General features: G+C 47.6%; 2 protein-coding genes and 1 long non-coding RNA gene across 4 annotated transcripts in view; 1 reads left to right on the forward strand and 2 right to left on the reverse strand.

The window, feature by feature from the left end:
- Nucleotides 1–6,778, reverse strand: part of LOC107184149 — an 18,665-nt gene extending 11,887 nt beyond the window's left edge. Inside the window, exons 1-2 of one of the 2 annotated variants that reach the window (XR_001514968.1) lie at nucleotides 6,507–6,778; nucleotides 4,100–4,862 (exon numbers count right to left, since the gene is read on the reverse strand). This is a non-coding gene — a long non-coding RNA (uncharacterized LOC107184149). Of the gene's footprint in view, nucleotides 1–4,099; nucleotides 6,300–6,506 lie in introns of both variants that reach the window. The other variant, XR_001514967.1, reaches the window with a different exon arrangement.
- NR3C2 (nuclear receptor subfamily 3 group C member 2) overlaps nucleotides 1–8,771 on the forward strand; it is a 312,431-nt gene extending 303,660 nt beyond the window's left edge. Inside the window, exon 8 of the mRNA XM_006770137.2 lies at nucleotides 7,664–8,771. Coding sequence (XP_006770200.1) covers nucleotides 7,664–7,819 — 156 coding nt within the window. The 3' untranslated portion in view covers nucleotides 7,820–8,771. The remainder of the gene's footprint in view (nucleotides 1–7,663) is intronic.
- An 8,122-nt stretch (nucleotides 8,772–16,893) lies between these two features.
- The window catches only part of ARHGAP10 (Rho GTPase activating protein 10), a 253,405-nt gene continuing 242,826 nt past the window's right edge, over nucleotides 16,894–27,472 (reverse strand). The window contains exons 20-22 of the mRNA XM_006770153.2: nucleotides 21,118–21,270; nucleotides 20,193–20,284; nucleotides 16,894–17,620 (exon numbers count right to left, since the gene is read on the reverse strand). Of these exons, the coding sequence (XP_006770216.1) occupies nucleotides 17,532–17,620; nucleotides 20,193–20,284; nucleotides 21,118–21,270 (334 nt within the window). The 3' untranslated portion in view covers nucleotides 16,894–17,531. The remainder of the gene's footprint in view (nucleotides 17,621–20,192; nucleotides 20,285–21,117; nucleotides 21,271–27,472) is intronic.

The raw sequence follows: 27,472 nt of genomic DNA on the forward strand, positions 1-27,472 counted from the left end.
TATTTGTTTTGAGATGGTTTATTTTCGTTTAGATGTCTTTTTTTGACCAACTGATTGTTCAGAAGTATGTTTAATTTCCACATGTATGTAGATTTTCCAGCTTTCCTCCTGTTGGTTTCTAGTTTCATAGCATTGTGGCCGGAAAAGATAGACTTGTTTTAGGTCCTGTTGTATGTACTGTCATGGAGAATGTTCTGATGTACTTGAGAAGAATGTGTATTCTGCTCCTGTTGGGTTGGAATGTTCTATGCATATCTGTTAGGTCCATTTGGACTAATGTATGGTCCAGTGTCTCCTTGTTGATGTGCTGTCTGGATGAAAGTGAGGTATTAAAGTCCCCAACTAACATTATATCGTCTGTTTCTCCCAGTTCTGTTACATATGATTGCTTTGAATTCATTTTCTTGATGAATTGTCCCCTTTACTATTAAATACTGACCTTGTCTCTTATTACCATTTTTGGGTTAAAGTTTGTCTGAGTATATTTACCTCACCCTCCATGGAATGTCTTGTTCCGTTCCTTCACCTGGAGCCTATGGATGTCCTTAAAGCCAAAGTGAGTCTCTTATAGGCAACATATACCTGTAGTTTTGGTTCTTGTTTTTTTTTTTTTTAAATCATCCAGCAACTCTGTCTTTCAATTGGTATATTCAGTCCATTTAGATTTAGAGATGTTAGTGATATGTAAGAACTTACAAAAGCCATCTTATTGTGTTCTGGTTGTTTTGCATTTGCATTATTTCTTTTCCCTCCATGTAAGCCTGTCTTTGTAAGTTGTTGTCTTTCCGTGGTGGTATGCTCTGTTTCCGTTTTCTTTATCTTCTGTGCATCTACTCTAGGTTTTGGCTTTGTGGTTACATAAGACATCTCATGGATTAAACTTAAGCTGAGAGCAATTTAAGTTCAATCATCTATAAAAGCTTTACCCTTTTATATCTTTGATGTCATTATTTACCTCTTTATATTGTGTTTAGCAAATTATAGTAGCTGTGACTATTTTTAATGCTCTTTTCCTTTGAAATCTGTATTGTAGTTAAGTGGGTAACACACAACATATTACAGAATTTGGGGTTTCTGTTTATTTACCTTTACCAGTGTGTTGCATACTTTCATATGTTTCCATGTCACTGATTAGCATCTGTGCATTTCAGCTTGAATGTCTTGAAAGGCAGGTCTAGTGGTGATGAATTGTCTCAGCTTTTGGTTTTCTAGGAAGGTTATTTCTCTTTGATAGCTGAAGGATAATTTTGCCGGATACAGTATACTTGCTGGCATTTTTTCTTTCAACACTTGGACTATCTAACTCCATTCTCTCCTGGTCTGCAGGGTTTCTGCCGAGTTCCAATGATAGCTCAACTGGGATGCCTTTGTAGGTTATAATATTTTCCCCCCAGGTTCCTTTTAGGGTTCTTTCATCTTAAATTTTGACAGTTTCATTACAATATGTTTTGGATAAGCTTTCTATGCATTGATATAATAGGGTGTTCAATTCACTTCCCAAGTTGGGTTAGTTCTTTCTAGAAGACAAAGGGACATATTCTATTCCTTGTTGTTTTGATGAAATCCCACAGGCTATGTAGGCTTTCTTCACTCTTTTTATTATCTTTTCTTTGTTCTCCTCTAGTAGGTTAATTCACAATTCCTGTCCTCTAACACTTACTCTGTGCTCTACCCTTCTATATATGCTATAGCATTTTTTCATTTCATTCACTGAGTTCTTCAGCTACATAACTTCTACTTGGTTCTTTTTTATTATTTCATTGAATTGTCTTTGAGCTTTCTTGTAATTCCTTGAGTTTCTTCAAAACAGGGATTTTGAATTCTTTATCAGCAAGATCACAAAACGCTGTGCCTTTGAACTGAGATGGTAGAGGATTATTATCTTTCAGTGGTGAGATTTCCTTGGTTTTGAATGATGTTTGTAGTTTTGCATTGCTGCTTTCTCATTGGAAGTAGCAGACGTGGACCACCTTGATTATTCTATTCATTGGTGCTGGTTTAGGGGGGTTCTGCCTTTGTATGTTACTCTGGTCTTGCTCCCCCTTGTGGCCTAATTCTTAAGCTTTTATGCCTCTGGTTCTTACCACTCACCAGACTGCTGGCAAGAAACCTCTTTTGTTTCTATAGGTGTTGCTATAGCTCAAGTTTGTGGTTTCTCTCTTGCCCATAGACCCTGGCCAGTTTTCTGAGGGCCCTCCCTACTAGATCTTGTTCTGGCCTCCACACTTAGAAGTGGACACAGAGTGGGGGGAAGTGTGGACTTAACGCATCAGGTGCGCCTGCAGAAACAAAGGGATCCCCGGGTGTGGTGCTCCCAGAGGTTCCTAGGTAGACTTTCTGCTGAGCAGTCCGTCAGCAGGAGCCTTGGCCCTGTAATGCCTTTCGATGCTTCTTTCCCAGTGTCTTTCCTCCTCCTAGTCAAGGAGTTCCTGCCTCAGAGAAAGTGGCTTCTCCAGCGCTCCACTGGGCAGCTATGGGAGGTGCCGCCACCACTGATAGTTCATCCAGTGCATTGTGGCTGGGGGTTTGCTGGTAAAGTTCTTGCTGTCTCTGCTGCATTTAAATTCCTTTGATTTTTGCACTGAGGGCATGCTGGCATTTCCCCTGGGGAAAGCTGGATAGACCTCTGCAGTTCCTTTCTTGTAGTTCCTTGAGTTTCTTCAAAACAGGGATTTTTGAAGTTTCTCTCTTGGGTGTCTGCCCAAGCCAGACTCTCCAAGTTCGTTGCTCTGCTGGGTACACAGGTGGCAGGACGCTTCCATGTCCTGGGCATAGTGCTGGGTCCCACAGCTGTTTGTTGAATTGTGGGGGGCAAACAGGATGAACCATCTTATGCCACTGTCACTCCTGATGGTATCTTTTGATTCTTTTTTACTTGGTCACATCTGGGAGGCCTTCAGCTCCTAAGCACAGCCTCCAGGAGCATAGAGCAGGGTGAGCTGGGTTTGCAAAGGGATCCACAAGTGAAGGGTGGCATCACCATGTTACTATCGTGTCTTATTGAGGCAGCACCAGCCAGACTGAAGCAGGTTAACTCGCCTGTGCTACGTAGAGGTCCGAGTTTTGAATGAAGCCCTCGCTCCTTTATAATCACTGCAGGACACTTTCCAGTGTTCACACCTATCATGGTATGGGAACACCTGGAATATGTAACTACTGACCATTTCTCTTCCTGTGACCTTATTGAGTCGAAGTTCTGTATCTGCCCCTAACCCCATCTTATAGCTGTCTAAAATTCTGATCTTTGAAAACAAAGCTTCAAACCTCCCCCCAAGGCTTATTTCAAGCAAAAAAAGCTTAATCCTAATCAGCTGAAAGCTCGAGTCAGCAGATCAGGTGGGACCTGCTTCATGGAGGCAGTTATCCTCCAGGTGCTCGTCCCCGCCGAGTGGTGCTGTAACCTTAGAGCAGCAGCGCCAGGCCCACCTGTAGGGCACCAAGAGCCCATGCGTGGGCGACCGCTCAGGGGAAGGCCTGGGAGAAAGGCACTGATAGAGGCCACCAAAGGCCCTCGGTCTCACTCTGACCTTGCCGGCTCATCTGCCTCTGGCAGCTGTGGCCCAGCGGACAGAGAAATGCTGAGCATCGAGCTAAACTTCTGTGATCCCAGCAGATGCATTTTGTACAGAATGAGAAGTCACTGCACAAGACTTTCTCTTTTTCCTAATAATGCAGGATTCTTAATACTGATTATAATTAGGGTTCTTGCCTCTCCATCTAGGCTGGTGTCACCAGGAAAGGCCAGTGGGAATCAATAACGAGACGGCTGGCCTGTTTGTCTCACTGCAATTAAGGCGTTCGTGCTGACAGGCGGCAGGGCAGAGCTTTTGTCCTTGTAGCCGTGACGTTCCTTGGACCCCAGTCCCTCTAACTTCAGGGGTGGGGTGCATACAACCTCACATTAAAACCCAACATAAACAAGTCGAAGGGCATCGGACGGACGGGAAAAAGTGGAAGTGGGTAGCTTCATAGATCAAGTTCTGCATTCTTTACTCAGGCCGCTAAAATGAAGATGCCCAATTACATTAGCCAGGTTTTGTTTTTGTTCATTGATTAAGACCAGCAACAGGCTGCTCTGAAAAAAATACTGGGCACTTACAGTCAGAGAAAGGCAGGAGCCAGAGCTAGCAGGAGGGCCTCTCCCGGGTGCTGTGTGGCTGCATCAGTACTTCCTGTCTTCAAGGAGCTTGTAGGCCACTTGAGGAGCTGCAAATGTGCAAAGTTACACCAGTAGGAAGTGGAAACCACAGGATAGAAGAGGAGGGGTGTCACCTGGCTGTAATGTCAAGGAAATCACAAAGACAAAACATGGCATCTGTGAGTTGAGGAGAGCAAGGGTCCTCAGGCCAAGGTTCCAGGTCTCCAGGGGTGGGAGGTGACTGCAGGGAGTGGGGTTCCGTGAAAGGAAGAGCCTGGGAAACCTGCAGAAAAAGCCAAAACTCCTATCATTTGAAGAGACACTTTGGAAAAATTATTCCATGCTAATTGAGTGTCCAAGAAAACTTCTGGACTATCCCTGTAGGGCTGTGCATGCCATGGACCTGGAGTGATTCAATTCTAAAGGCCTGTGAGAAGTCTGGCTTCCCCTCTACGACACACACCAAACTGGGCGAGGCCCGAGGCTCCCTGCTCTGCCCTGGTGGCTTGAGGTGTAAGTAGAAACTACCTGTGGTGGTTTAGTGACACACAGCCACCTTGCAGGGTCTGACTACAGCCTGGCCTCACTCTGCCAACTCTCTGATCTTGGGAGAGTGTGCTGTGATGACAAGTGCACTGTACCTGTTTGGTTTTCTGGCTCCTCCGGGCAGGGGCCCACCTGCTGTGTTCCTCTGCATGTGCCGCTCATTGCTCCAGGGTGACACCTAGGAGACAGCATGAAGGTTAGACACTGTGCCTGCCGTGACACAGCAGTTTGGTGCACAAACAGCATCCATTCTGGCTGGTCAATGTCCCTGCCACCCAGTTCTCAGGGCCTAGTTCCCCCTCCTCACGCTCTGACCTCCTGCAGCCACACCTTCTAGGAGGGCTGGAGACCTTGTACTGCAGCACTGCCAAAGCCCCCCACGCCCAGCACCTGCAGAGGGTCAGGAATGTTCTCACCCAGTGACTGGGAGCACATGCCTTTGTCACAGGTGATGCCTGACCTGCAAAGGTCTTCAGCCTTGTCCCAGGGCCCGGTGGTCATCCAAAGCAGCCACCCTGAGAGTGTGTGGGTGACAGGGCCTGATGCCTCACCTGGAGCTGCCCAGGCCGCCCCTCCCGCTGCACTCACTGAACAGAGGTGGGCAGAAATGGCGGCTCGGGTGCGTGGTTAGGGAGCAGTGACCGGGCCCTTGTCCCCAGCCACCTGCGAGGAAACACAGCAAGCCTCAGGCCTGTCCCTTCTGGGTTCCTCAGCATCTCCTAGGTGATGCTCGGTGCTGGGAATGCAGGTGTCACAGTCAGGGACAGAGGCGCTGAGAGGCCGGGCCCTGTCCCCACTCGCAGTCACAGGGCGCTCTGTGCACACTGCCTCGTGGTGAGACTGACTGATTCTGCCTGCGTCTCTGAGTGTGTGAGCGGCACTGCTCTCGCCGGTTTCAGGTGTCAGTAGGTCTGTGCAGAGCTTCCCCTGTTCCAAGCCCCCAAGGGACCCCCCACTGAAAGGAGCGGCACCATGTGGGGAGAGTGAGGCCATGGGTGGCTGTTAGCGCGCACAACCACTGGCCCGCCACCTAAATTCGGAAACTCGCCATCCCTATTCTAGTTTAAGAATCTTTTTTCCGGAAAAGCAGAAAACAAAGCCTTCCTGCCCTTCACTTTATGGAAGGGGGACCAAGCTCCATAAAGATGACTCAGCAGGTTTGGTAAACTGTCCATAGAGGAAAATGATGGAAGGAGCTTGGGACCAGTAGAAGGGCAGCATGAAAGAGGCTCCACCCTAGCAGGGCACCCTGGCCTCGTGATTGAGAGCAGGGACCCTAGAAAGCAGGTGCTCTCCTCACCCTCATTTTACACATCTGGAAACTGGCACCACATTCACAAAGCAAGCACGTGCGTGAACTTGCCCTGAGCGGACGGTGATGGACGCTGGTGCTGTTTCCCAGCTTCTCTGGCCCCCACGCCCAGTGGCTGCAGAACACGTACCCCATGTCACAGTGTTTGGAACCTGCCTAGGGAACAGCACTCTGCAGCCACCAACAGAGCCGGTATCCATCCAAATGAGATTTTCTTGATTTCTGGTTTGTAATGAAGGCCTTTGCCACACAGTTATTTACTATCCCACGCAATGAAAGCTCGCCATTCAAGTTTAAAAAAACCTGAGGGAAAATGACAGATGTGTTTTCATAAGAATCGCTTTTCTGACGGATTATTATTGCCTGCTTTACCACAGAGGGAAATGACCAAAAGTCTAGTTAACTAAAAAAAAAATCAGAATGTGTATATTGTGATGTGAAATGATATTCCTAGTAAATAGAAGAGCAACCAAGAATGCTGTACTGCACTTGTGGTTATTGTCTCCTGACCTCACAGACGTGGTTCAGATCCAGGAGGCTGAGGTCCTTGGGTGACAGAGGAGGGAAATGGCTGGATGGGCGAGGGGACTCAGAGTTGTCCTTTTACTGCAGTGGAGCATGGATGACAGTGGACAGCTGCATGGAGATGCAGTAGATGCCCTCACACTGCACGGCCTTGAGAGAAATCCTCCATTAGTGACAATATGGACAGACCGGGAGGGCAGGCATTATACTAAGTGAGACAATCCAGAGGGAGAAAGACAAATACTGTATAATCTCACTTTCCTGTAGAATCTAAAAAAAACCAAACTCATAGAAACAGAGTAGGACGGTGGTTACCAGTGGCTGGGGGAAATGCTGGTCAAAGCGGACACATTTCTAGTCATCAGAGGAGTACGTTCTGGGGATCTAATGCACAGCATGGTGATTATAGCTAACCATACAGTATATCTTAAGTACTTGCACCACAAAAGAAATGGTAATTATGTGACATGATGCAGGTGTTAGCTAATCATTTTGCAATATATAAGTGTATCACATCAACCCATGGCACAGCTTACACTTATATAATGTTCTATGCCAAGTATAACACTGCAGATCTCAAAAGCTGGGGGAAAATGAAAAAAGTACTGAGAAGTCTGAGTCTGCCACCAGCTAAGGGCAAAAAGCCTGAAGGAGGGAGGCCCGGGGGTGGAAGGATGAGAGGAGCTCTGCCTTGTCCCTCACTGTCCTGGGCACCTGCCCCTCCAACCCCAGCCCACCTTACAGTCTTGGGATGGCCCATCACCCAAGGATCCATGCTCATGTTCGCCCCACCCAATTCACACGTAAGAATCTGAGGACAGCAATTCAGTGATCCAGCCACTCTGAACTTGGTTACAGACCCTGTTGCCACTGATACATTCAATCCTGAGCAGTTACACAGCTCTTGGCTGAATTTGTTTTGCATGAAGGCCTATTACATGCCCGGTGACATGAGCACCCTCCTTCCTCCCCCAGGGCAGGTGACTTACTAAATTCATCAGGCAGCATCACAGACAGGATTTCCTGGCTGGATTTCTGAAGGTTGTTCTGAGAATTTACACAAGTTGTAAATGCAGAGCGCTGCAGGGACAGGGATGGAAATCTGACCTCTGTGTCACGTCCCCTCTCTGTCTGTGTTGCAGCTGGTGAGTGACTTGTTGGAATTTTGCTTCTATACCTTCCGAGAGTCCCAGGCCCTGAAGGTGGAGTTCCCCGCGATGCTGGTGGAGATCATCAGCGACCAGCTGCCGAAGGTGGAATCCGGGAACGCCAAGCCGCTTTACTTCCACAGGAAGTGACGGACTCATCGTAGCAGAAGAACTTTGCCTTAAGTTCCCCTGTGTTGTTCCACACCCACGAAGGACCCAAGAAATCATATTTTTAGCAGGTGATGGTTGAGTCACACTCGTTCAGCAGTTTCTGGAGTTTAAGGTAGCCATAAAGGTTTGGGGCCGGGTTAGAAGTTAGACGTGGATTTGGCAAGACCTGAACAGTCTAAACTCTAAAGGACTCTCCCCTCTCCAGTCCCCAGCGCTTAGAAACACGTTCCTCTGGATGAAAAGCCATATCTAGTCAATAACTCTCTGATTTTGATACTTTAACAGATGGAAGTTTTAACAATGCCATGTAGTTTCTGGTATCAGCCGCTTGTTTTAAAAGGGTTCAAGGACTAATGAACTTTTTAAAGCTTACCCTTGGTTTGCACATAAAATGTATAGGCTATATGGGGCATTAATATTCTTTTTGTTATTTAAAAAAACAAAAAAAAAGAAAAAACCTATACAGACTCCCGTTGTGTAATAACAGAGCACGCGGCATGGGAGAGCGCCCCCCTCTGGCTCGCACTCGCCCATGTTCCTCTGCATCATTGGCGTTCCTCCCCCTTCAGCGTCCATTGGTTAATTAGAATGGATAAGATGTTAAAAACAAATGCCTCGGTTTCAATTTCTAGTATCTATTGTGTTGGCTTTACAGATAATTTTTTGCAGTCTTTTGCTGTGCTGTACATTACTGTATGTATAAATTGTGAAGGACCTGAGTTATATATGGTATAAGGAACTTTTGTAAATGCGAAAAAAAAGATACAAAAAAAACTTCAATGGTTAATAGGAAGAATGGGAAAGTATTTTTGAAAGAATTCTATTTTGCTGGAGACTATTTAAGTACTATCTTTGTCTAAACAAGGTAAAAATTTCTTTTTGTAAAGTGAGATGCTCTGCATGCCTAATGAACCGTTTACAGTGTATTTAAGAAAGGGAGAGCTGTGCCTTTTTTAGCTTCACATCTGATTTACCATTTCCCAGTCTCTGTTGTAAATAGCCACACTGCGACCTCTTCGGTTGTCCTTAAGCCTTTCTACTTTGTCTGCCTTTGTTTTGTCTTTGGTCTCCCGCCCGGGTGCTCGTGGGACGTGAGCATGTTTTCCGGCAACGGGCTGTGGTGTCCGGAGGGCCTTGAAGGCGTCACCTGAGGACACACGTGGGAGCCGGTCGGAGCGCGGCTTTAGCACCGCCGCCCCCGTTCCTCGGTCCTCAGGCGGCAGAACCAGCCGCAGGCGAGGAGAGCCCGTGGAAACGTAAGGGCTCAGCGAGCATAGTCCCATCCCATTTAGAGAAATGCATCTTCTCCTGTGGGGATGAGAATCCCATGCACTCGCTTACACCTGTGAAAAGTGACATGTTCACGTCTGGTCTTGGGAAGGGGGTTCGCACTCCTGGCACCGGTCATGGGAACACACAGGTTTTGCAGGACACACTGAGAAGATGCACGCGGGCACGGTCAGAGCAGCGTGGAGACCGCAACATCATTAGAGGGTTTTTAGATTTTTAAAAGGTAGGTTTTAACAATAAATTTTATACATAAACAGTTTTGGGGGGGGAACTACAGATCATATAAGCAAGACAGTGGCACTAAAATTTGTAATTCATTCATCTGTTCGGCACTGATGCAGTTTACGGCTTTTCTCTTGCCCCAAATCACAAACATCTCTCTTTGGGGACACTTAGCAATATGATTGCACTAAATAAGCTACTTTGAATAGAGGCCAAATCAATCTTTAAAAGTGATGATAATCATCAGGTACTCAGTGAAATCACATTATTTTCCAAAACCTACAAGCGGTAGCTGGAGAAGCCCACGGCCAAGAGAAGGCAGCGTCGGATCCACACTTTTCTCCAGGGTTCACTGTGCAGGCAACATTACCTTGTCTTTCCAAAGACACCTGCCTTATGCAAGGGGAAGCCTGTGAAAGTGCACTCGGAGGGAGTTTTTCTTACATAATTTGCAATTTCGGGAATTTAATTTATAGGCAGATCTTTAAATACAGCCAACTTACTTACATGCACAGCAATATGAATGCCACACTTGGAAGAGGATAGATGCACAGCATGCAGACTGGGAGTTTCTAGAAAAGAAACAGCTTACGAGAGCAGCTTTCAGCTCAGACTTACTTTTTACGCAGTCAGAATTTTGACGTAACCAGGTTTGGGATGGAGGTGGTCTGCATCGGCTTCTCGTATGAATGATGGTCCTGGCTGTTTGTGTGTCTCCGGGTAACTTTGCTTGGTTCAACAGCAAAGCCATATTCTAAATTCACTGCTGAATGCCTGTCCCGATCCAAATGGTCTGTCTGCTCTTATTTTTGTACCATATTGCTCTTAAGAATCTCAGTTTGGTACAATTCATAATTCACCAGAACTTCTTCATATAATTAAAAAGAAAACACACTAAATTAGTTTAAAATGAAGCAATTTATATCTTTATGCAAAACCATATGTCTGTCTTTGCAAAGGACTGTAAGCAGATTACAATAAATCCTTTACTTTAATCACCTGTTGTTGGGAAACAGTTCATTTGAATGTCTATAGGAACACCTGGATTTTGTGTCCTCCTAAACCTTGATTACATGTGCTGCTGCCTATATCCAAGATGGAGTATCAGGTTTTTGGTTTTTACCCACCATGTTAGAGACCTGTGTTAGCCACATGTTAATTATACTCTTTGGGAACTGGTTAGATGCCTTGTTTCTTAATATTTGGCCCACTAAAATACCCTATAAAAGTATGATAACTGCTAGCCACTAGCCACTGTATCCATACATTGCCTCGTTGTCCTTGACAACTACATGAAAGCCTGTTCATTCTAGAGACTCACATGAATAGACCAGATGCCCCATCTCACTCAGATGTCTTCCTCCAGTTGTCCTGGGCTGTCAAGAGACTCAGATCCCCACCAGCCATGATGTTTCTCACACTCCTTACAGACTCCCTCAATTCTGCTCATTAATATGAAACACAAAAGAGCAGTAAGCAATTACCAGCTCCTTTTAAAACTAGAAAACATTTTCTTCCCCACTAGATAAATTCAAGCATAGCCACGCACGGCTTAATGATGGGGATATGTCTGAGAACTGCATCGTCATGTAGTGTCATTATTGTGGAGACATAATAGCACTCACACAGACCTAGACGCTGTAGCCTACTACACACCCAAGCCTATCGCTCCTGGGCTACAAACCTGTACAGCATGTTGCTGTACTGAATACTATGGAAAACGGCAACACAGTGTTAAGTATTTCTGTATCTAAACATAGAAAGGGTGCGGTAAAAATACCGTCGAAAAGTTGAATATTATATTCATACAGGCCACTTACCATGAATGGAGCTTGCAGGACTGGATGATGCACTGGGTGAGTCAGTGCATGGGAATAGGAAGGTCTGTGAGGTTACTGTATATGCTGTAGATTTTATAAACCTGTACACTGAAGTTACACTAACTTACAAAGCCTGAGGTTAAATCAAGCATAAGAGAAAATGGTGCAATCAAGAGAGAACAGTAAACACGAGATATGTAACAGCATGCTGTTTTACAGCAAACAATTTATACGTAGAAAGAGTACACTCTACAATAATGATAAAAATTAAAGTATAGTAAATGTATCAACTGGTAAGAAAGACAGTTATTGTCAAGTAGTATGTACTGAACATAACCACCAGTGCTGCTCAGTTACACTACTGACAGGTTTGTGTCCACCAGCATCACCACAAGCAAGTGAATAATGCATTACACAATAATGTTACCATGGCTACAATGTCACTGGTGGTAGGAATTGTTCAGCTCCATTATCATTGTAGAAACCACGGTCATTTATGTGGTCTGCCATTGACCAAGAGGTCATGTAACTGGTCATCATTCAAACCATTTGCTTTGAGAAAGATTAGACTATTTGAGAGTTAAATAAATTAAACTTCACTTAAACACAGTAGATATTTTTCTGTAACACCTCACAATCATTAAACACAACACTAGAAAAAATTCATTTAAAAGACTAAAGTATATACAAACTTGTAAAATATCTATAATTGAAGGTAATTTTATATATTAAAATTTATGGAACTTGACATATTAAGGAGTAGGGCTTTTCACAGAGAACCCATAACTTTAAACAAAAGCCATCTTAGGCTGTAAGCCCACCAAGGCTAGCAAGAGGCCACACCAGTTGGCACCCTTGAAAAGAGTGGGTGCCCTTTCTGAATAAAGCAGGCTCAGTCTTAGGTCAAGTATGACCATATTTCTAAGAATTTCTAAGAGTGCTCTCAGGCCCAGAGAATCCAGCTGCACATCTAGGAATCAGCTAAGAACTAAGACTGCCCCCGTGCCAGCCACCACTGTGGGCCAGAGCAGTGGGAATCTGCATCACGATGCATATATAGTTAGGGGCTGGTTTGCTCTCCTACGTTGAATACCCCTCAGGCAAGTAGACAACAGTGTCCTTTTATGTTAAAGGCAGGTCTAACATACTTCTTGATAAACCACAAGTGTACACAGACCAAAAGGACTTCATTATAAGTATCTCTGACAATTTAATTTCAAGTCATCCAATTGCCAATGCTGCATTTTTCTTGGAAATAAAACAGTGGCTTCTCAAACCGGATAAGAGGAGATTAAGATATGATCTGAATGATCAGCATGGATCAAGACTGTACCCGATGCAGAGTAAACCATGGGGCAGAGAGCAGGTAGATAGCTGCAACCCTCCCCCACACACACACACACACGAATAATTAGTGGTTTACATCAGTCACCATGGATGATTTCTCATGATTTTGAGTCAGCCAGGAGGGTTCTGCTGATGTGGGCCAGGCAGGGCTGAGTCAGGCTCATTTATGGACCTTGGGCAGCCAGCCTCTCCTGTGGGTCTAGGACGATTTTGCTCCATGTGACGGCTTCATCCTCCAGTGGGCTAGCCTGTGCATATTTTCATGGCGGAAGAAAGGCTCTAAGAAAGACAAGGGAAGGTCTAACAATTTTCAAGCCTTGGATGGCATCAAGTTTGCTCCAGTCTCACTGGCCAAAGCAAGTGACCAGGCCAAGCTTAGAGTCTGCATGGGAGGGCCCCACAAAAAGGGCCTGGGCAAGGGAGGAGTGAAATTGGGGTCATTAAATCCATCTGCCACTAGCAATTACTCAGATATTTTCTTCATAGGATATATGTTGCCAAAACAGTGGTTTCCAAGTTTTCATGGTTTAACAAACCCAGTTCTTTGGATCTCTATGCCCTGGGCCCGCCTGTCCAGAGAGATCATGGCTCCCTCATGACTGTGAAAACACGTGCCTGGATCAGGCCATGTTCCTCCCACTCTGCTTGCTTCGTCTACAGTGTTTCTTCCGAGGCTAAACCCTCTGAGGAAGGAGAAATCCATACACTGACTCATGGCACTGAGCTGCCCCCATGCCTCTACTGCCCGAGTCCAAAGTGCAGGTGTCCAGTTTGGGGCAAAAGCAGAAGTCTGCCCTCCAATCGAGTTGATCTTCTGATAGGAAAGAATTCTCCAAGGTCTTCTTCCAACCAGGAGACTGAGATATTTTTAGCCAGGCACGAAAGCACTGGGACAATGGGCCAGCTTACCTCGTGGGGTAGCAACAAATGACTGCCCAGGCCGGTCAAGGGAAAAAGAGTGACAAGCCTCTGAGAAGACATATGTAGGAACAGGACCACCGCCTGAGGATGCTGTCCTGGAGTAGCATCCTCCTACGGGGGTGGGCGTGTGAGAGAAAGTCATGTGGCTGAGGAAGGTTCAGAAAGTCATGGGAAACATCTGTCTGAGGAAGGGCTGACCATGGTTGCCTTTGGACTTGAGGGGAGAACCAGAAAGAAGATGAGAAGGCGCCCAGCACTAAGGTGAATGGGGAGCCCAGGCAAGGCCAAACTCTGCTGGGCAGAGGGAAAGAGCAGGGAATGGCTATTGGAGGAGGGACACTGGAGAGAAGCGGGGAGGGGAGAAGAAGGGGGACAGACTAACTCCCACCAGCACTGCACCCGCCTCCTCCCATCTTCTCCGCGTACTAACCGTACGTCCCGCCACGCACCCCCCAGGCACCTGTAGGCGTCACCATTTGCCATAGCATCTCAGTGAGGCAGGTGCTGCTCTCTCCATTTCACAGAGGGAACCAAAGCCTAAAGAGCCCGAGTTACATGCCCAAGGTCAGCAAGGCACTGGGGGAAAAGGACTTCAAAAGCAGCTGTTTTTAACTCAAATCATGCTTTGAGCCGCTGTGTGAGCTCCCCAGGGCTGCTGGAACAAGCACCACAAGCTGAGTTGACTGAAACAACGGAAAAGTGTTGTCTCACGGGTCACAGTTCTGGAGGCGGGAAGTCCGAGCTCCGGGCGCCAGCAGGAGGGTCGTGGGGAAGGGCCTGCCCAGGCCTCTCTCTGTGGCTTGGAGATGCCATCTTCTCCCTGTGCCTCCTCACACCGTCTTCCCTCGCACGTGTCTCTCAGCAGCTAAGTGATACTGAGACATCGAAGGACACTGGTCAGATTGGATTAACGCCCAACCCCATGGACCTCACCTTAACTAACTACACCTGCCATAACCCTATCTCCGAATAAAGTCACATTCTGAGGTACTGGGGTCAGGCCTTCCACATACGAATTTTGGGTGGGGTGGAGTTACAATTCAACCGGTAACCACCATTATCCCCTACTGGGCTCCTGGAGCAAAATGGTGCAGCAGAAGGAACAGGTGAGCAGCCCAGTGAAGCGGACGCAGCTCTTCGCCCTGGAGTGCCTCCCTCTTCTCATCAGTAAGACAGGATCCTTCCCCGGCTCCACAGTCACTGTGAGAAAAGAATGAGTTAGACGTCGGTCACTGGCGCAGACGATCCGCTGCTTTCTCCACCTCCACCCTCAACCGAAGACATTTCCGCCACGACAAGGAAGGGGGTGCAGCCTGCACAGCCTTGTTCTCATGTAGCATCTCCTTCACAGCCGCAGAGACCTCCAGGCAGAGCCTTGGGTGACACCATCAGATGCAGGCCCACTGCCCCACTGCAAACGGGCCATATCCGGGTGCCCTCTGTTACCCACGCCCCCGCGTGCCTCTGAATGAGCACAGCTGCAGACCCCTCAGCCGCTGCAGCCGGTGCTGAACCAGGGGTGGGGGTGGGGCCTGCGCCCTGAGTGAGGCGGGGCCATTGCCCAGACAACCTTCTGCAGATGCTTGGGATCAGCCACACCCAGGCAGCAAACACAGAGAACAATGCACCCCATTTCTCTTCTGGGGAAATGAAGGTGATCTGCCAAATGTAAGAGAACACCTCGTGATGCTGTTAGCAAATCTACTCTGGGCCTGGCCCGGGGGAGGCTGCCCACCTGAATTCCCCCGCAAGCCTGGCACAGTGCCTGTTCGCAGAGAAAAACACCCCTGGCGCTACCCTGCTCTTCACCAGGTACCCCAGGAAGGGTCTGCAGGGTGTGAGGCTGTGGGACCCTTGCAGCCGGCCCTGCCGGGGCCTTGCTGCCCCCACACTGCCCCCCTACAGAGCACGAGTGGTCCTGACAAAGAGGCAGGTGACAATCAGAGTGCCAGCAGTTCCGTTAGCCGAGCACAGACTATGTCCCGGGCATGCTGTACTCGGTCATTTCCACCCCAGCTATCATTTTTTTAGGAGGCAGGAACAGGACCACAGAGTTGATTTAATTTGCCCCAAACCACACAAGTAGCCAAACTTAGTGGCAATTTCCTTGACCAGGTAAGTGGTGGGATATACCCTTTAGGGAGATAACAGCAATTTTGGGGTAACAGCATGTTGGGTACACCTCAGTGTGGATGATGGAAATCTCTCAAGTAAACACACAAATCAAGTCCAGGTACGGGGGGGTCTTATTTTTCAGTGCCCCATGGGGACCCACCAATTGGGAATACTGCCTGGAAATCACTCACAGTGCCCACCTGAGCCCACACCGGCCCATGGGCTTCCATTCTTCCACAGAGAGGCTTCTTAAAGCAGCGGTCACCAACCTTTCAGACCACCGGTTGGCGACCACTGTCTTAAAGTGGGGCACACCATAATCGCTTTTCATCAGCCAAGTGCTCCTTCTACACCGTAAGCACAGGAAATGACAACTCAGTAAACAGAACACGAGGGGTTGTGGCACCCGCACCCCCTGGCCAAGCTGGCCCACACCCAGGGCTGGCTGCTGTCCTGTGGCCTGGGCGCCGCGGCAGCCCCAGTAGTCTCCATTGAGCCCACAGTTCCGTGTTTTAAGTTACACTACACTAACACTGCTTATTTTTAAGTGTAACAGTGTAATTTTTCAACAGGCCCACTGCCGCACACACCTGACCCCAAACTCGACACCCACCTGGTCCAGGGGAGGCACTTCAAACCTGAGGACCAGCAAGTTCTTAAATCGTCATCTAGGCAGAGGCGACCACACGTTCTTCCTGTGACAGTCTCTGGAGAGAGGTCTGCCAGCACCTCCTGTGGGGACAGAAACACACGGAGGCCGGAGCAGGCTCAGGCCCCTGAGACCCGGGACAAAGGGGTATCCTTTGCCCTGAGGGGCTGGGTCAGCCTGTGCCTGGGAGTCGGAGGCTAAGAACAACGAGGGAGCGTCACAGCAGGGCTTGCCCACAGGTAGGGGGCCATCACGTGCAGGGTCGCCGCGAGGCTCCTCCGGGAAAGGTCTGAATGCCCGACCAGCTGCTGCGAAACCCAGCCTAATCCGAGAGACTCAGTGCCTAGAAAACAGAAAGCAGAGCTGTACAGCCGAGCGAGGGGTGGGGGGAGCTGACCCCACAGCGCTGCTGCAGTTCACACACAAACCACCGGGGGCAGCGCCCCAGCCCTGCTCGGGGTCAAGGGTCGCGCAGGCCCTGGGGAAAGGCTGTTCTGGAGGCTGGAGAAAGCCCTCCGGGACCTCACACATCAGAGAGGCGCTGCCCCCAAGGCTCCTCCTCAGTGTCGCCTTCCTAGGAGCAACTGCCAGATAGCAGGAAGTGCATTTCCGTCCACTGCTGGCAAATCATAAAACATCACAGAGGGAACACACTCCAGCATCCTCCCCACATTATGACACACACCAAATAGGAAATTACATTTTATTTCATTTACAGAGGCCTTGGAGCAAAAGGGCGGTGTCGGGGAAACAGCACATGGGTGAGCACCGCCAAGGAGAAGCCTGTTATAAATACGCGGGTGCTCTCAGCGTAGCATGAGTGTCGGGTCCAAGGGGCCTGAGGGAGGCCGTCCAGGGAGGAGCACCTGCCTGCTGGGTTTAGAACAAGTCACTGCCCTGACCCCCGGCAGCAGCGCCTCCACACGCCCACCGGAGCCAGGAGGCCTCTTGCAAACACCAGCAGGAGGATAGCTCCCTATGAAACCTCAGCAGCAGGGTGGGGAGGTGTCTGGCGGGGTGGTGGCCAGTGGGGGAGGTGGGGCTGGCAGGTGGCCGCCAACCTCCCTCCTGCTCTCTGGATAACTAACAATCACATGTCTGAGGCTTGACAAGTGAAAAGTCCATCCCGACACTGTTCTCCTGCTCCACAAACCTACACAGTTCTCTGCGGTGTGTCCCTCTCCCCACCTCTAGCAGTGTGTCCCCCTCCACACCCCCGGAGTGCCCATCGTGATCTGGAATTCCGGTGTGTCCGGTGGCTGTGGCTTCGCTGCCCCAGGCAGGGCCTTGGGTGCCAGGGTCCGTGGGGGCCCTCACAGGACGGGCGCTAGAGCAGCTTGACGTAATTCTGTGGAATCAGCCCCCTCTTGCCATTCAGAGTCCCTTCTAGCCAGCCAGGTTCCCTCGAGGTTTGTACTGAAAGGGAAGAGAAATCACTTTTTTATCAAAATACCCCAAGTACTTGCTCCCTGTGAATTCACTGTACTGCTGTGTATCTTTTTTATATATATATCGTTGTAATGATTTCTAAGAGGGAGAGGTAGAGAACAAAACATCACTGATGAGAGAGAATCATTGATCTGTTGTCTCCTGCCCGCCCCCTACTGGGGATCAAGCCATAAATCCAGGCATGTGCCCTAGACTGGAATGGAACTTAGGACCCGTCAGTCCGCAGGCCGATGCTCTATGCACTGAGCCAAAAATAGCGAGGGCTGCTGTGTATCTTGAAGGCTCAACCAATAGTGAATGTGGCCACAGTGCTCCCAGGTCAGCAACATCTTCCATCCACAGATGACCATGTGCTACATTCGAAGTCCCACCTTCCATGACCCAAAACGCTGTCTTGACACATCAATCTGTGGACGTCCTTGAAGATCAGGATGAAAATAGCATGCACAGAGAACTTACGGACCAAATCCAGAGTCACACAGAGAATGGAAAAGCCAGGATCTGATCTCAGACTAACTTCACAGTTTACCATCCGTAACTACCTGCCATCAACCTGTCCTCCCCCAACGCACTGAGATACTGGTATCTGTGTGTGTATGTGTGTGTGTGTGTGTGTGTGTGTGCGTGTGTGTTTGTGGAGAGAAACACACACACCACATAAACAGAGTCACGCACACACACTTTTTTAGGATTCCGGCAAGTCACTGAAGGACTTCAGAGGTGGAGAACTTCAGTCCCCAGTGCCAGACATCTACCATCCTTGCTCACAGACCTGACCCTCATCCCGGTGTCTGTGGGCCCAGTGGAGATGTCCCTGTCCCCAGTGTGGTTCTGGATTTTGCCAGTAACCGGTTCAAGGTGAATATATGATTCTGTTCTGGCTATCAAGAGAGGAGGGTAAGTAAACTGGGAAAGAAGTTCTGGGAAACTTTTCTCATTCTAAGAAAAGAAAGGGAGCACAAGCAAGGAAGAGGAACCCTTCTGCTGGGGTTGAGTGTGGCTGTGTGGGGAAAGCCAGCCAGACGCCCCGCCCCGAGCTAAGGATGCTTCAGCAGAGGGGACACTGTGGTGGTGGAGATTGTGTGTGAACCAACCCTAGAGCTCCCGATGCCCGGACTTCCTGCAGCGTGAGCTAATCCATCTTCATGATTAATTTACCTCCTGTGTCAGTTTCTGTTACTGCAGCACAAGGCCTCCTAATAGATACACCCCTACCCGGGTAAATATCTCAACAGTCCCAGGAAGGGATTCCAGAGGCTCCCAAACAAATCTAATCACACAATGCAAAAATTTGCCATCCTTCCTCCAATGGGTAGGTTTCAATGCTACATTCTGGCTTCCTCTTCTGCCATATGAGGTGCCAACAAGTGGCGGGCCCGGGGCAGGGCGGCTATGTCACCACACTCTCTGCGTGGATGTACGCGATGGTGGCAGAGGAATGATCTAGCTTACACTCCAAGATTAAAATTCCTCCACAAAATATAATTCTGTCAGATGTGGAGTTTTGTTGTGGTGGTTTGTTTTCTGTCACTATCAGGAGTCCCGGGCCCTCAAGAGTACACATATATAGAAATCTCTTCTAAAAGAGGCAAGGTGCTTCCTAAAAACACAATCACCAACAAATGCCGCATTACTGACAATATACCACTATGCACTGTGCTGATACATTCCACGTATTCCAAACATTGGGGCTAATCAACCATTCCAGAACTAAGGTTCTGTTTCCCCAGAACTCCTTTGGGCAGCTCCACCCACACACGACATCACTGTTTCCACAGCAACCAATGAATTTCATCATGAGCTAGACTGGAGAAGAAATAAAGGGGAGAGGGGGGGAGATATATATTCAACCATTGGGGTAATTTGTGAAATATTAAGCCGGGCATAGTTCCTAAATGATTGTGTATGAATAATAAACACACATAAAAAGGTGCACCCTTATTTCAATGTGAAAAGTCAATACCCATATCTAAATATTCACACATTATTCAAATCAGCAAAAATCATGTAGAGCAGAGGAAGTGTAAGGGAATTATAAACCAAAATTTTTCTATAATAGTTCCCTTTCAGTAACTCAGATTTGGCAAACCTGAAGCATTTGGGAGGCTTGGCTGGGAACTCAGAGAAAAAATAATGGATGCAAAATCGGAAATATTCTTACCCTGGCCAGTGTTGCTAAGTGGTTAGAGCATCAGTGCACAAAACCAAAGGGTCTCTGGTTCCATTCCTGATCAAAGGCACATAACAAGGTTCAATCCTGGCCCCTAATGGGGTGTGTGCAGGAGGCAACCAATCAATATATCTCTCCTCTCCTCTCCCCTCCCCTCCTTTCTCTCTCTCTCTCACAACCCTTATCACCACTCACACACACTCCTGTCGCTAATTTGCAGAATCTCCGTTTTGTAGGCTCTTGCAGATCCCATGGTCCCCATCATTGTGCTGCTGACAGTGCTCCAACCAGGGACCGCCTGGTCTAGGCGGTAGACATTCTGGGCTGTCGACAGAATATATCTGACCACAAAGCTCTCGGAGCACTCACCATCCTCAAAAATTGCTCCTATTTCGAACGATAACTCGGAGCTGTGTTCTGCTTCACACGGATACACCGCTCGAGCCTTCCGGCTGGTGATGCTGAGAAGGGACCGGGACAGACACAAATTAACACGTGGAGAAACTAGGAGAGAGAAACCTCACCTCCCGCCACCTCCCATTTCCCAGGTCTCATTCCTGCGTCACTGGTGGGACAACTTCCACCAGAGAAAGGAGGGAAGTGAACATCAGGCACGAGCACAGCACTTGATTTTCAAGTAAATGATGGGCTTCAAATTCAAATGTCTCTTTAGGGAGCCTCTCTGAGCAGCTTTCACTGAAACGCTTCCCTAGTTCTCCTCTCCGCCTGGTGGGACGCCCTTTCCGATCCTTCCGTGCCATCAGCACCTCCGGGCCTGTGTATTTCCTCAGCGCTGTGGTCCATCTATTGGGAAAAGCTCCAGTGTCTTGAGACAGAAGACACAGCAGCGACAGGCAGAGGCACACGTGTGCTCCGTGGCTTCCACAGTGCCCTGCGGACACTGGTCTGTCTGGACCGACGGTCAGCTTCCATGCCCTCTGGAAGGGGCCTGTTCACCACTGTTCCCAGTGTCCCATGAACCCTCCTTTAAAACAAAGCATGTGCTTTATAGTCACGTATAAAAAGTTGTTCTAAAATGAATGAATAGTTTCAAAACTGCACATCAGCACCAAAAAGAGTAGGTTTGAGCAGCTCTCAGACGAGGTAAATTTCTCCCGAGAATGTCCTTGCTCAGGAACAGGGGGTCGGCCCTGAGACAAGATTTTAAGTGTTGCCCAGAGGCCGGAGGAGCCCAAGCCAGCCTTTTCCAGCCGAGGACACGAGCACCTGCTCGGGTTAAGGAGCCCCTTCCATGTGCTGTCACCGTCCTCCACATCCCATCCCAACCATGTACCTTTCAGGTGGCTTGTCCGCTGGGGTGGCAGGAGGACAGGAAAGGAAAGGTGACAACTTGGGTGAAGGAGGGGTAACAGTTTGGTTGCAGCTCAGTGTGGTCGGAGACTGCGGGTTAAGCCACTGGACCATCGGTGGTCGGGTCTGGCTTGAGCTAAGGATGGAAGTTTGAAGAACCAGATTTAATAGTATAAAGGCCACAGAACCCCAAACACATGACACCTCAATCCTCAATAGCTAGGATGATGGCTCCCTTGTCTCTCCAGATGAATAGAAAGACAGAGTCCTCTCCACATGCTGTTCGAACCCCAAAAGCCACACCCCAAACTAGCGGCACCTTGTACTTCTCCAGGTTAGTGGAGAAGGTCGAGTCTTGTCCAAACTGGCCAGGTATCAGCTCACTAATTAGGGCACCAGAATCCAAGTGCCCAGAATAGTTGCTGGGACTTTTGAGGTTTTCTGTTTATGGGGAAAGTCAAATGAATGTGCAGCAGACATGGCGGCCTAGAGCTCCAAAAATTCAGCATGTGCCCTTTGGATGTTTAAAGCTTGTTTATCTGTCATCAACATGTAGCAACTCAGAAGAAAATGCAGTGGGAATCAAGAGCTCTCTGGAGAGGACTAGAATAGCTTTAAAGGAGAAAGCAATGAACAGCAAAAACCTTTGGTGACCTGAACATTCCCTAACATTTGCAAATTTCAAAAAAAAATTAATGGAAAAGGTCAGTGAACAGACTCCTGGAGCGGTCTCTAAACACAAAGGGAGAGTCCATACATGTGTGTTGACCTGAATTACATTCTTCTCCAGGCATCCAAGTGGGAGGCGTGTGGTGATGGTCCCTGAAGCTCACTTTACAAGCTCCTCCTTCCATTCAGTCTCACTTTCAGCACACACGTCTTCCATAGCTGCTCGGACCCAGGCGCTTCTCACCTCAAACTCACCCTCTTCAGCTAACACGTTTCCACGAGCAGCTGCTTCCTGTCCTTCCACACTCCTGAGCACTGCCTTTGAGTCTTCCTTCTCTAGAAAAACTAATACCACACTCTGTCCAGTTTTACTTCAAATTCTTCCCAGGCTGTTCCTCTGCCCACCTTCTCTTCATTATCAGGAGACCATCCCATTCTCACCGCTTTGTGTCTGTTACCACTGTGGTCTCATGGCTCATCTCCAACCCATTCCTCCAACCCTGCCAGCTCAATCAGACACATTCAGCCACCTAAGATCCAGTCTACCCAACCTGCCTCCCCCAGAACCAATGTGCCCCCATCTGCCCTCCAGGGGATCTCCTGCCCTCGCAGACTGCCCGTCTGCCTGCGGCCCTGCTTCCCTGAGTTTGACACACACTCTGCCTCCCGTTTCTCCTCATCTCTCAGCCTCCCCAGTCCCTCTGCCTGGTCAAAGCTGTCCCTAGCTCAGCTCAGCCCAGCTCGTCACCCCAGTACTTCTCCTTTGGCCTAAGTCACCGATCTTCCCTGAAGGTCCGTCACACCAATAAACAGGAGGGCAGGTTGACCTGAGCTGTTCTGTGATAGTTTCCGATACTTCTCCTGCCTTCTGGGCAAGAACAAGTCTTTAGCTCTTTCTGTATACCTCAATGGCCCGGAAGACTGCTAGGCACACGAAGTCTTCAATCAACATCCGAACAATAAATCTAGGTGTTCTATAAATAAGGTTGGATTTTATAAATCAGGTACCTGAAATATTCCACTATTGACTTGATATTTAGCTCACAGGTTTCCTATCCTTTGATCAGGAAAAGGAGGTAGGGGATGTGCTTTTAAAAAACATTGTTCTTTGAATGACTTATTTATAACCCCCCTATCCAGCCGTTCATTTGGAAGTCACAAAACCTATCTCCTACACAGCAAAGACACCCATAACTCTCAAAGTGATCTGTGTCACCAGCAGCAAAAGTCACTCCATTCTTCACCTGGAAATGTCTTCCTAATCAGGAAGGGAGAGGAAGGGTGAGTGGAGCTCTGACAGAGAATTTAAGACTGCCATTAGCCAAACAATCGCCATTTTGTCTCCCAGCAATGATTCAAGGTGCTTGAACAAGGGCGGTGGTGGTGGTGGAAGATGAGATGTCTTACCACACCCCCGTCAACTCTTTCTGGTCATAAATAGCCAAGCGATTAAATAATGGTCATCCATCTGCTCAGAGGGAGGACAGTGATGGGATAAAGCTAAACAATGTGACTATATTTATAAGGCTCTTTAAAAACACAGATCATAAATTCTATAGTTATCTACATAATCCTCACATCTTTCTTTTTTTAAAAAAGTCTTTTCTGTTTTTTTTTTTTAAATAAAGGGAAAATAACATTTTCAGAAAGCAAAAGAATTGTTGGAATGGCGGATGCAGAAGGTAAGGGCCGTAGCTGGGCTTTCTCCTTCTTGTCCCAAAGCAGAACTCAGAATCAGCAGCCTTTTCCTGGGTCCAGTTCGCGACCTTTTTTGTTTGTTTGTTTTCTGTGATCTTTTTCTTGTCGTTTAAAATATAGATGTTGTTACATGACCCAACACTAACCAGCTCACCAGAACAGCCTGTCAGACTTCCCACTTAGACTTAAATTTCTGTATTGGAGTTTCCGTCTTCTCCACAATATCTCAGAAGCCTCAGCTAGTGCTTCTCTGGATTCCAGAGTCCCAAGTGGGCACAAACATGGCAAGCTGGGACATTCATAACAGCGAGCAAAACACAGGTCTGGAGACGAGGGATAGAAGTCACGTGGAGAATCGAAGTCCTATGGAGGAGGAGACCCACACGAACAAAACAAAGTTTGGAAACAGAACAGAGTAGCTGCTTGGATACAAGAAACTTTTCAGAGACTTTTCCACTGGGAAGGAATGGGAGGAGAAGCGGTTAAATAAATACACTGAAGACCTGAACATGAAATCTTACCTCAGACAGCAGAGGTCGGGTGAGGGTGTATTTCATAGGCTTCTCCCTAAGCAAACTGGCCATATTGTTCTGAAGCCAAGCAATTATAAACATGAGCTTCTTATTGTAAACCATCTCCTACCTTCCAGAATTTGGGTAGGGTGTGTGTGTGTGTGTGTGTGTGTGTGTGTGTGTGTGTTAATAAGTATCAAGATTTTTTTAACAATTTAATTCTTTAAAATATAATATTTATATTTTCTCAAAAAGCAGTAGAGGAAAATTTCTAAGAAAGTTCTGATACACTCTTCCTTTCTCTTCTTTGATTTAAAACATTTTAGAGGAATACTAAGCTATTTTGGAAATGGCGGCCCACAGCAAAGGTCTAGGACAGTGGTTCTCAACCTGTGGGTCGCGACCCTTTCACAGGGGTCGCCTAAGACCATCGGAAAACACATATATAATTACATACTGTTTTTTGTGATTAATCACTATGCTTTAATTATGTTCAATTTGTAACAATGAAATTGGGGGTCACCACAACATGAGGAACTGTGTTAAAGGGTCGCGGCATTAGGAAGGTTGAGAACCACTGGTCTAGCAGTTCTTCTCAACCTGGCTGCTAGGAGCGAATTAAGCTCCAAGGCATTCACAATGAATGAGCATCTCTCCTGTACATCTAGAAAGGTTCTAGCCACCTATGTGTTGGGAGACCATTCTCTGTGTGTCTCTCGTGTTTCTGCATATGTTACAAACAGAGGCACTGGCTGCCTTTGTTCGGGATTATAGAGCAAACAGTCAGGGCAGATGGAGATTGTGACTTCCCTGAAGCAAAGGGAGGTTTACTGCCCTTCCTAAAAGATCTGGGTTTCCTAAACTCCAGGTTCCTCTCCTGTCACACCCCATGGAGGTGTTGCCTGGCCCACAGGCACCAGCTGAGGGGAATTGGGACAGGAAGTGACACGCCTGATAGCCACTGCTATGATCAGTGGAGTCCGATGCCAGCATCCACGACACCACCACAGGCAATTAGGGAAGCTGGCAAGCAGAGTACAATTTCAGACGTCACAGTTTCTTACATGAACACCTTTGGAAAAACTGAGAAAATACTGAGGCCATTTTCCTATTTTGTGGCCTAGCAGAGAATCCTGGCTAAGAAAGTTTTTGGGTTAAAGATCAAAAATGATGGATGACATAGCACAGAAATCTCCTTACCTAGTAGAACATAAGGAAATGGTTTTATTGTGTTTGTTTTTTTAATATTTTTTAAATTGATTTCAGAAAGGAAGGGAAAGGGCGAGTGAGGTAGAAACATCAATGATGAGAACAATCATTATCGGCTGCTTCCTGAACATCCCCTACTGCAACCCTGGCATGTGTCCAAACCGGGAATCAAACTTTGACCTCCTGGTTCATAGGTCAACGCTCAACCCCTGAGGCACACCAGCTGGGCCATAATGAAATGTTTTGAGTGTCCTCTCCTACCACCTCCCAAATTTAAAACTGTTGTTTAAAATCTCCTTATTTCCTTCTTCCTGCTACTGCTTTAACGAAGGATTTTTGATGAGTAAGACTGGCATGATCGCAAGCCACCAATTTTATTTAATGATGAGCTGCTGACCAATTACAAAAAAACATGCCTAAGTGCTACATGTTTCCTGAAAGGCAACTTGTGCTTTGCAAAAATGGAGACAGAGTAGTCAACTCCTCCTGAAAAGCTCAGAAACCACATTCACCAAAACAAAAATAGATTCCAGAGAAACAGTAATATCTGTTTGTTTCCTATCTTCCTCATTTCACACACTAAATGGCAAGGATCTTCTAAAAAAGAACGCCTCTCCACTCCACACGGGGAAGCAACGTCACCACCTTGCTTTAAGGAGAAATGTTTCCTTCTGAAAGACAGGGACAAATGGACAAGAGGGTCTCACTAAAAACACACAGAAGATCCATACCACTAACTCGGAAACTCAGCCTTGAAAGCACTTACAGTGAAAGTCCACCTGGTCTGGCCGGCATGGCTCAGTGGTTGAGCCTCGACCTATGAACCAGGAGGTCATGGTTCGATTCTTACTCAGAGCACATCCCCGGGTTGCGGGCTTTGTCCCGTGTAGGGGCTGTAGGGGCGAGCAGGAGGCAATCAATTAATAATAGATGTTTCTATCTCTCTCTCTCCCTTCCTCTCTCGCATTTGTGAAAGTGAGGAGAGAAAGCTCTTCTATAAAAAGCATCAACACACTTGCTTTGGAAAAACAGGTCTGTATTCCAGGGCAAGACCCTATGGCTTTTGCAGTGGGGAGGAATCAGCTCTCAAGCACATGAAATTTGGACAGTAGCTGCATATGCTTACACTCTGCAGAGTTTATTCTCCTAAAATGTAACAAATCAGTGCTATATGCTGCTTCTCATTCACACTGTGACCCAACAGCCTCCAATATCAGACTCTACACTCTATGCAGAATAAAAACTTTTTGGCAGCAACAAAGCACAGACATTTCAGAAATGGGGGCAGCGGTTAGGGGCCTTAACTTTTAAAATTGGACAACAGCTGCAGAGTCACCAGGGGGCTCCTGCACCTCACAAACATTTTCTGGCAATGCACAGCCTGGTCAGGCTCTGGGCAGCAGCCTTGAGCATTGAGTGTGATTTAAAATTCAAAGGATGCAGAAGAGGGAGAATGCAAGTCAAGAAATGACTGCTTATATGAAGTGATTAAATCCCCCAAATAGCAAGATATCTGATGGCGGTTATATGATGTCAGAATTCAATCAGAAGTTTTCACTGGAATGAAAGATTTTAAAAACTCATTTATTTGCAAGTTCTCTGAGCAGAAACTAACACATTAGTGGAATGATCTTTCATTTCAGCCTGAGAAACACACAGCATAAGTCTAGAACAGCTGTCCTGGGCAAAAGTGTTTGAAAATGTTAATAAAGACAGAAGGAAATATTGTAGATCTGTATATTATGGGAAATCTCTGTTCCAATAAGTGCCACAGTTATTCCATAAGTGCCGGAGGGGGAGAATTCCACAGCCAGCACGCCGCTGGCTCCTACTGAGCTGGCAGAGGGGACAGCAGTGAAGAGAAGCAAACAGTCATAACAAGAGAGTCACCATCATCCACAGGACTGGGCAAGGAGGCCTTCACTGCCCCAGGAGGCTTCCAAACAAACCCTGTTTGCTCATCATTCATGGTCTGGGAACTATCAGTCAGGCCCCATGCCGGGCCTTGGGGACACCCAGGGGACTACGACATCTGCTCTACATGAGTACCCAGGCAAGGGGGCGGAGACTGACAACTGATCCTCATAATGCAAAGTGATGTGTGCCGTGTAGAGAGGTGCCCATGGCCCTCAGAGAACAGAGGAGGAAGCATTTAGCTACCATAGGGCATCCAGGAAGGCTTTCTAGAGGAAGCGGTGTCTGCCCTGAGCTGATGCTGCCATCATCAATATCACCCAAGCTCCTGCTGGG

This window comes from Myotis davidii, unplaced genomic scaffold (assembly GCF_000327345.1).
Source record: "Myotis davidii unplaced genomic scaffold, ASM32734v1 scaffold323, whole genome shotgun sequence".
Lineage (NCBI taxonomy): Eukaryota > Metazoa > Chordata > Mammalia > Chiroptera > Vespertilionidae > Myotis > Myotis davidii.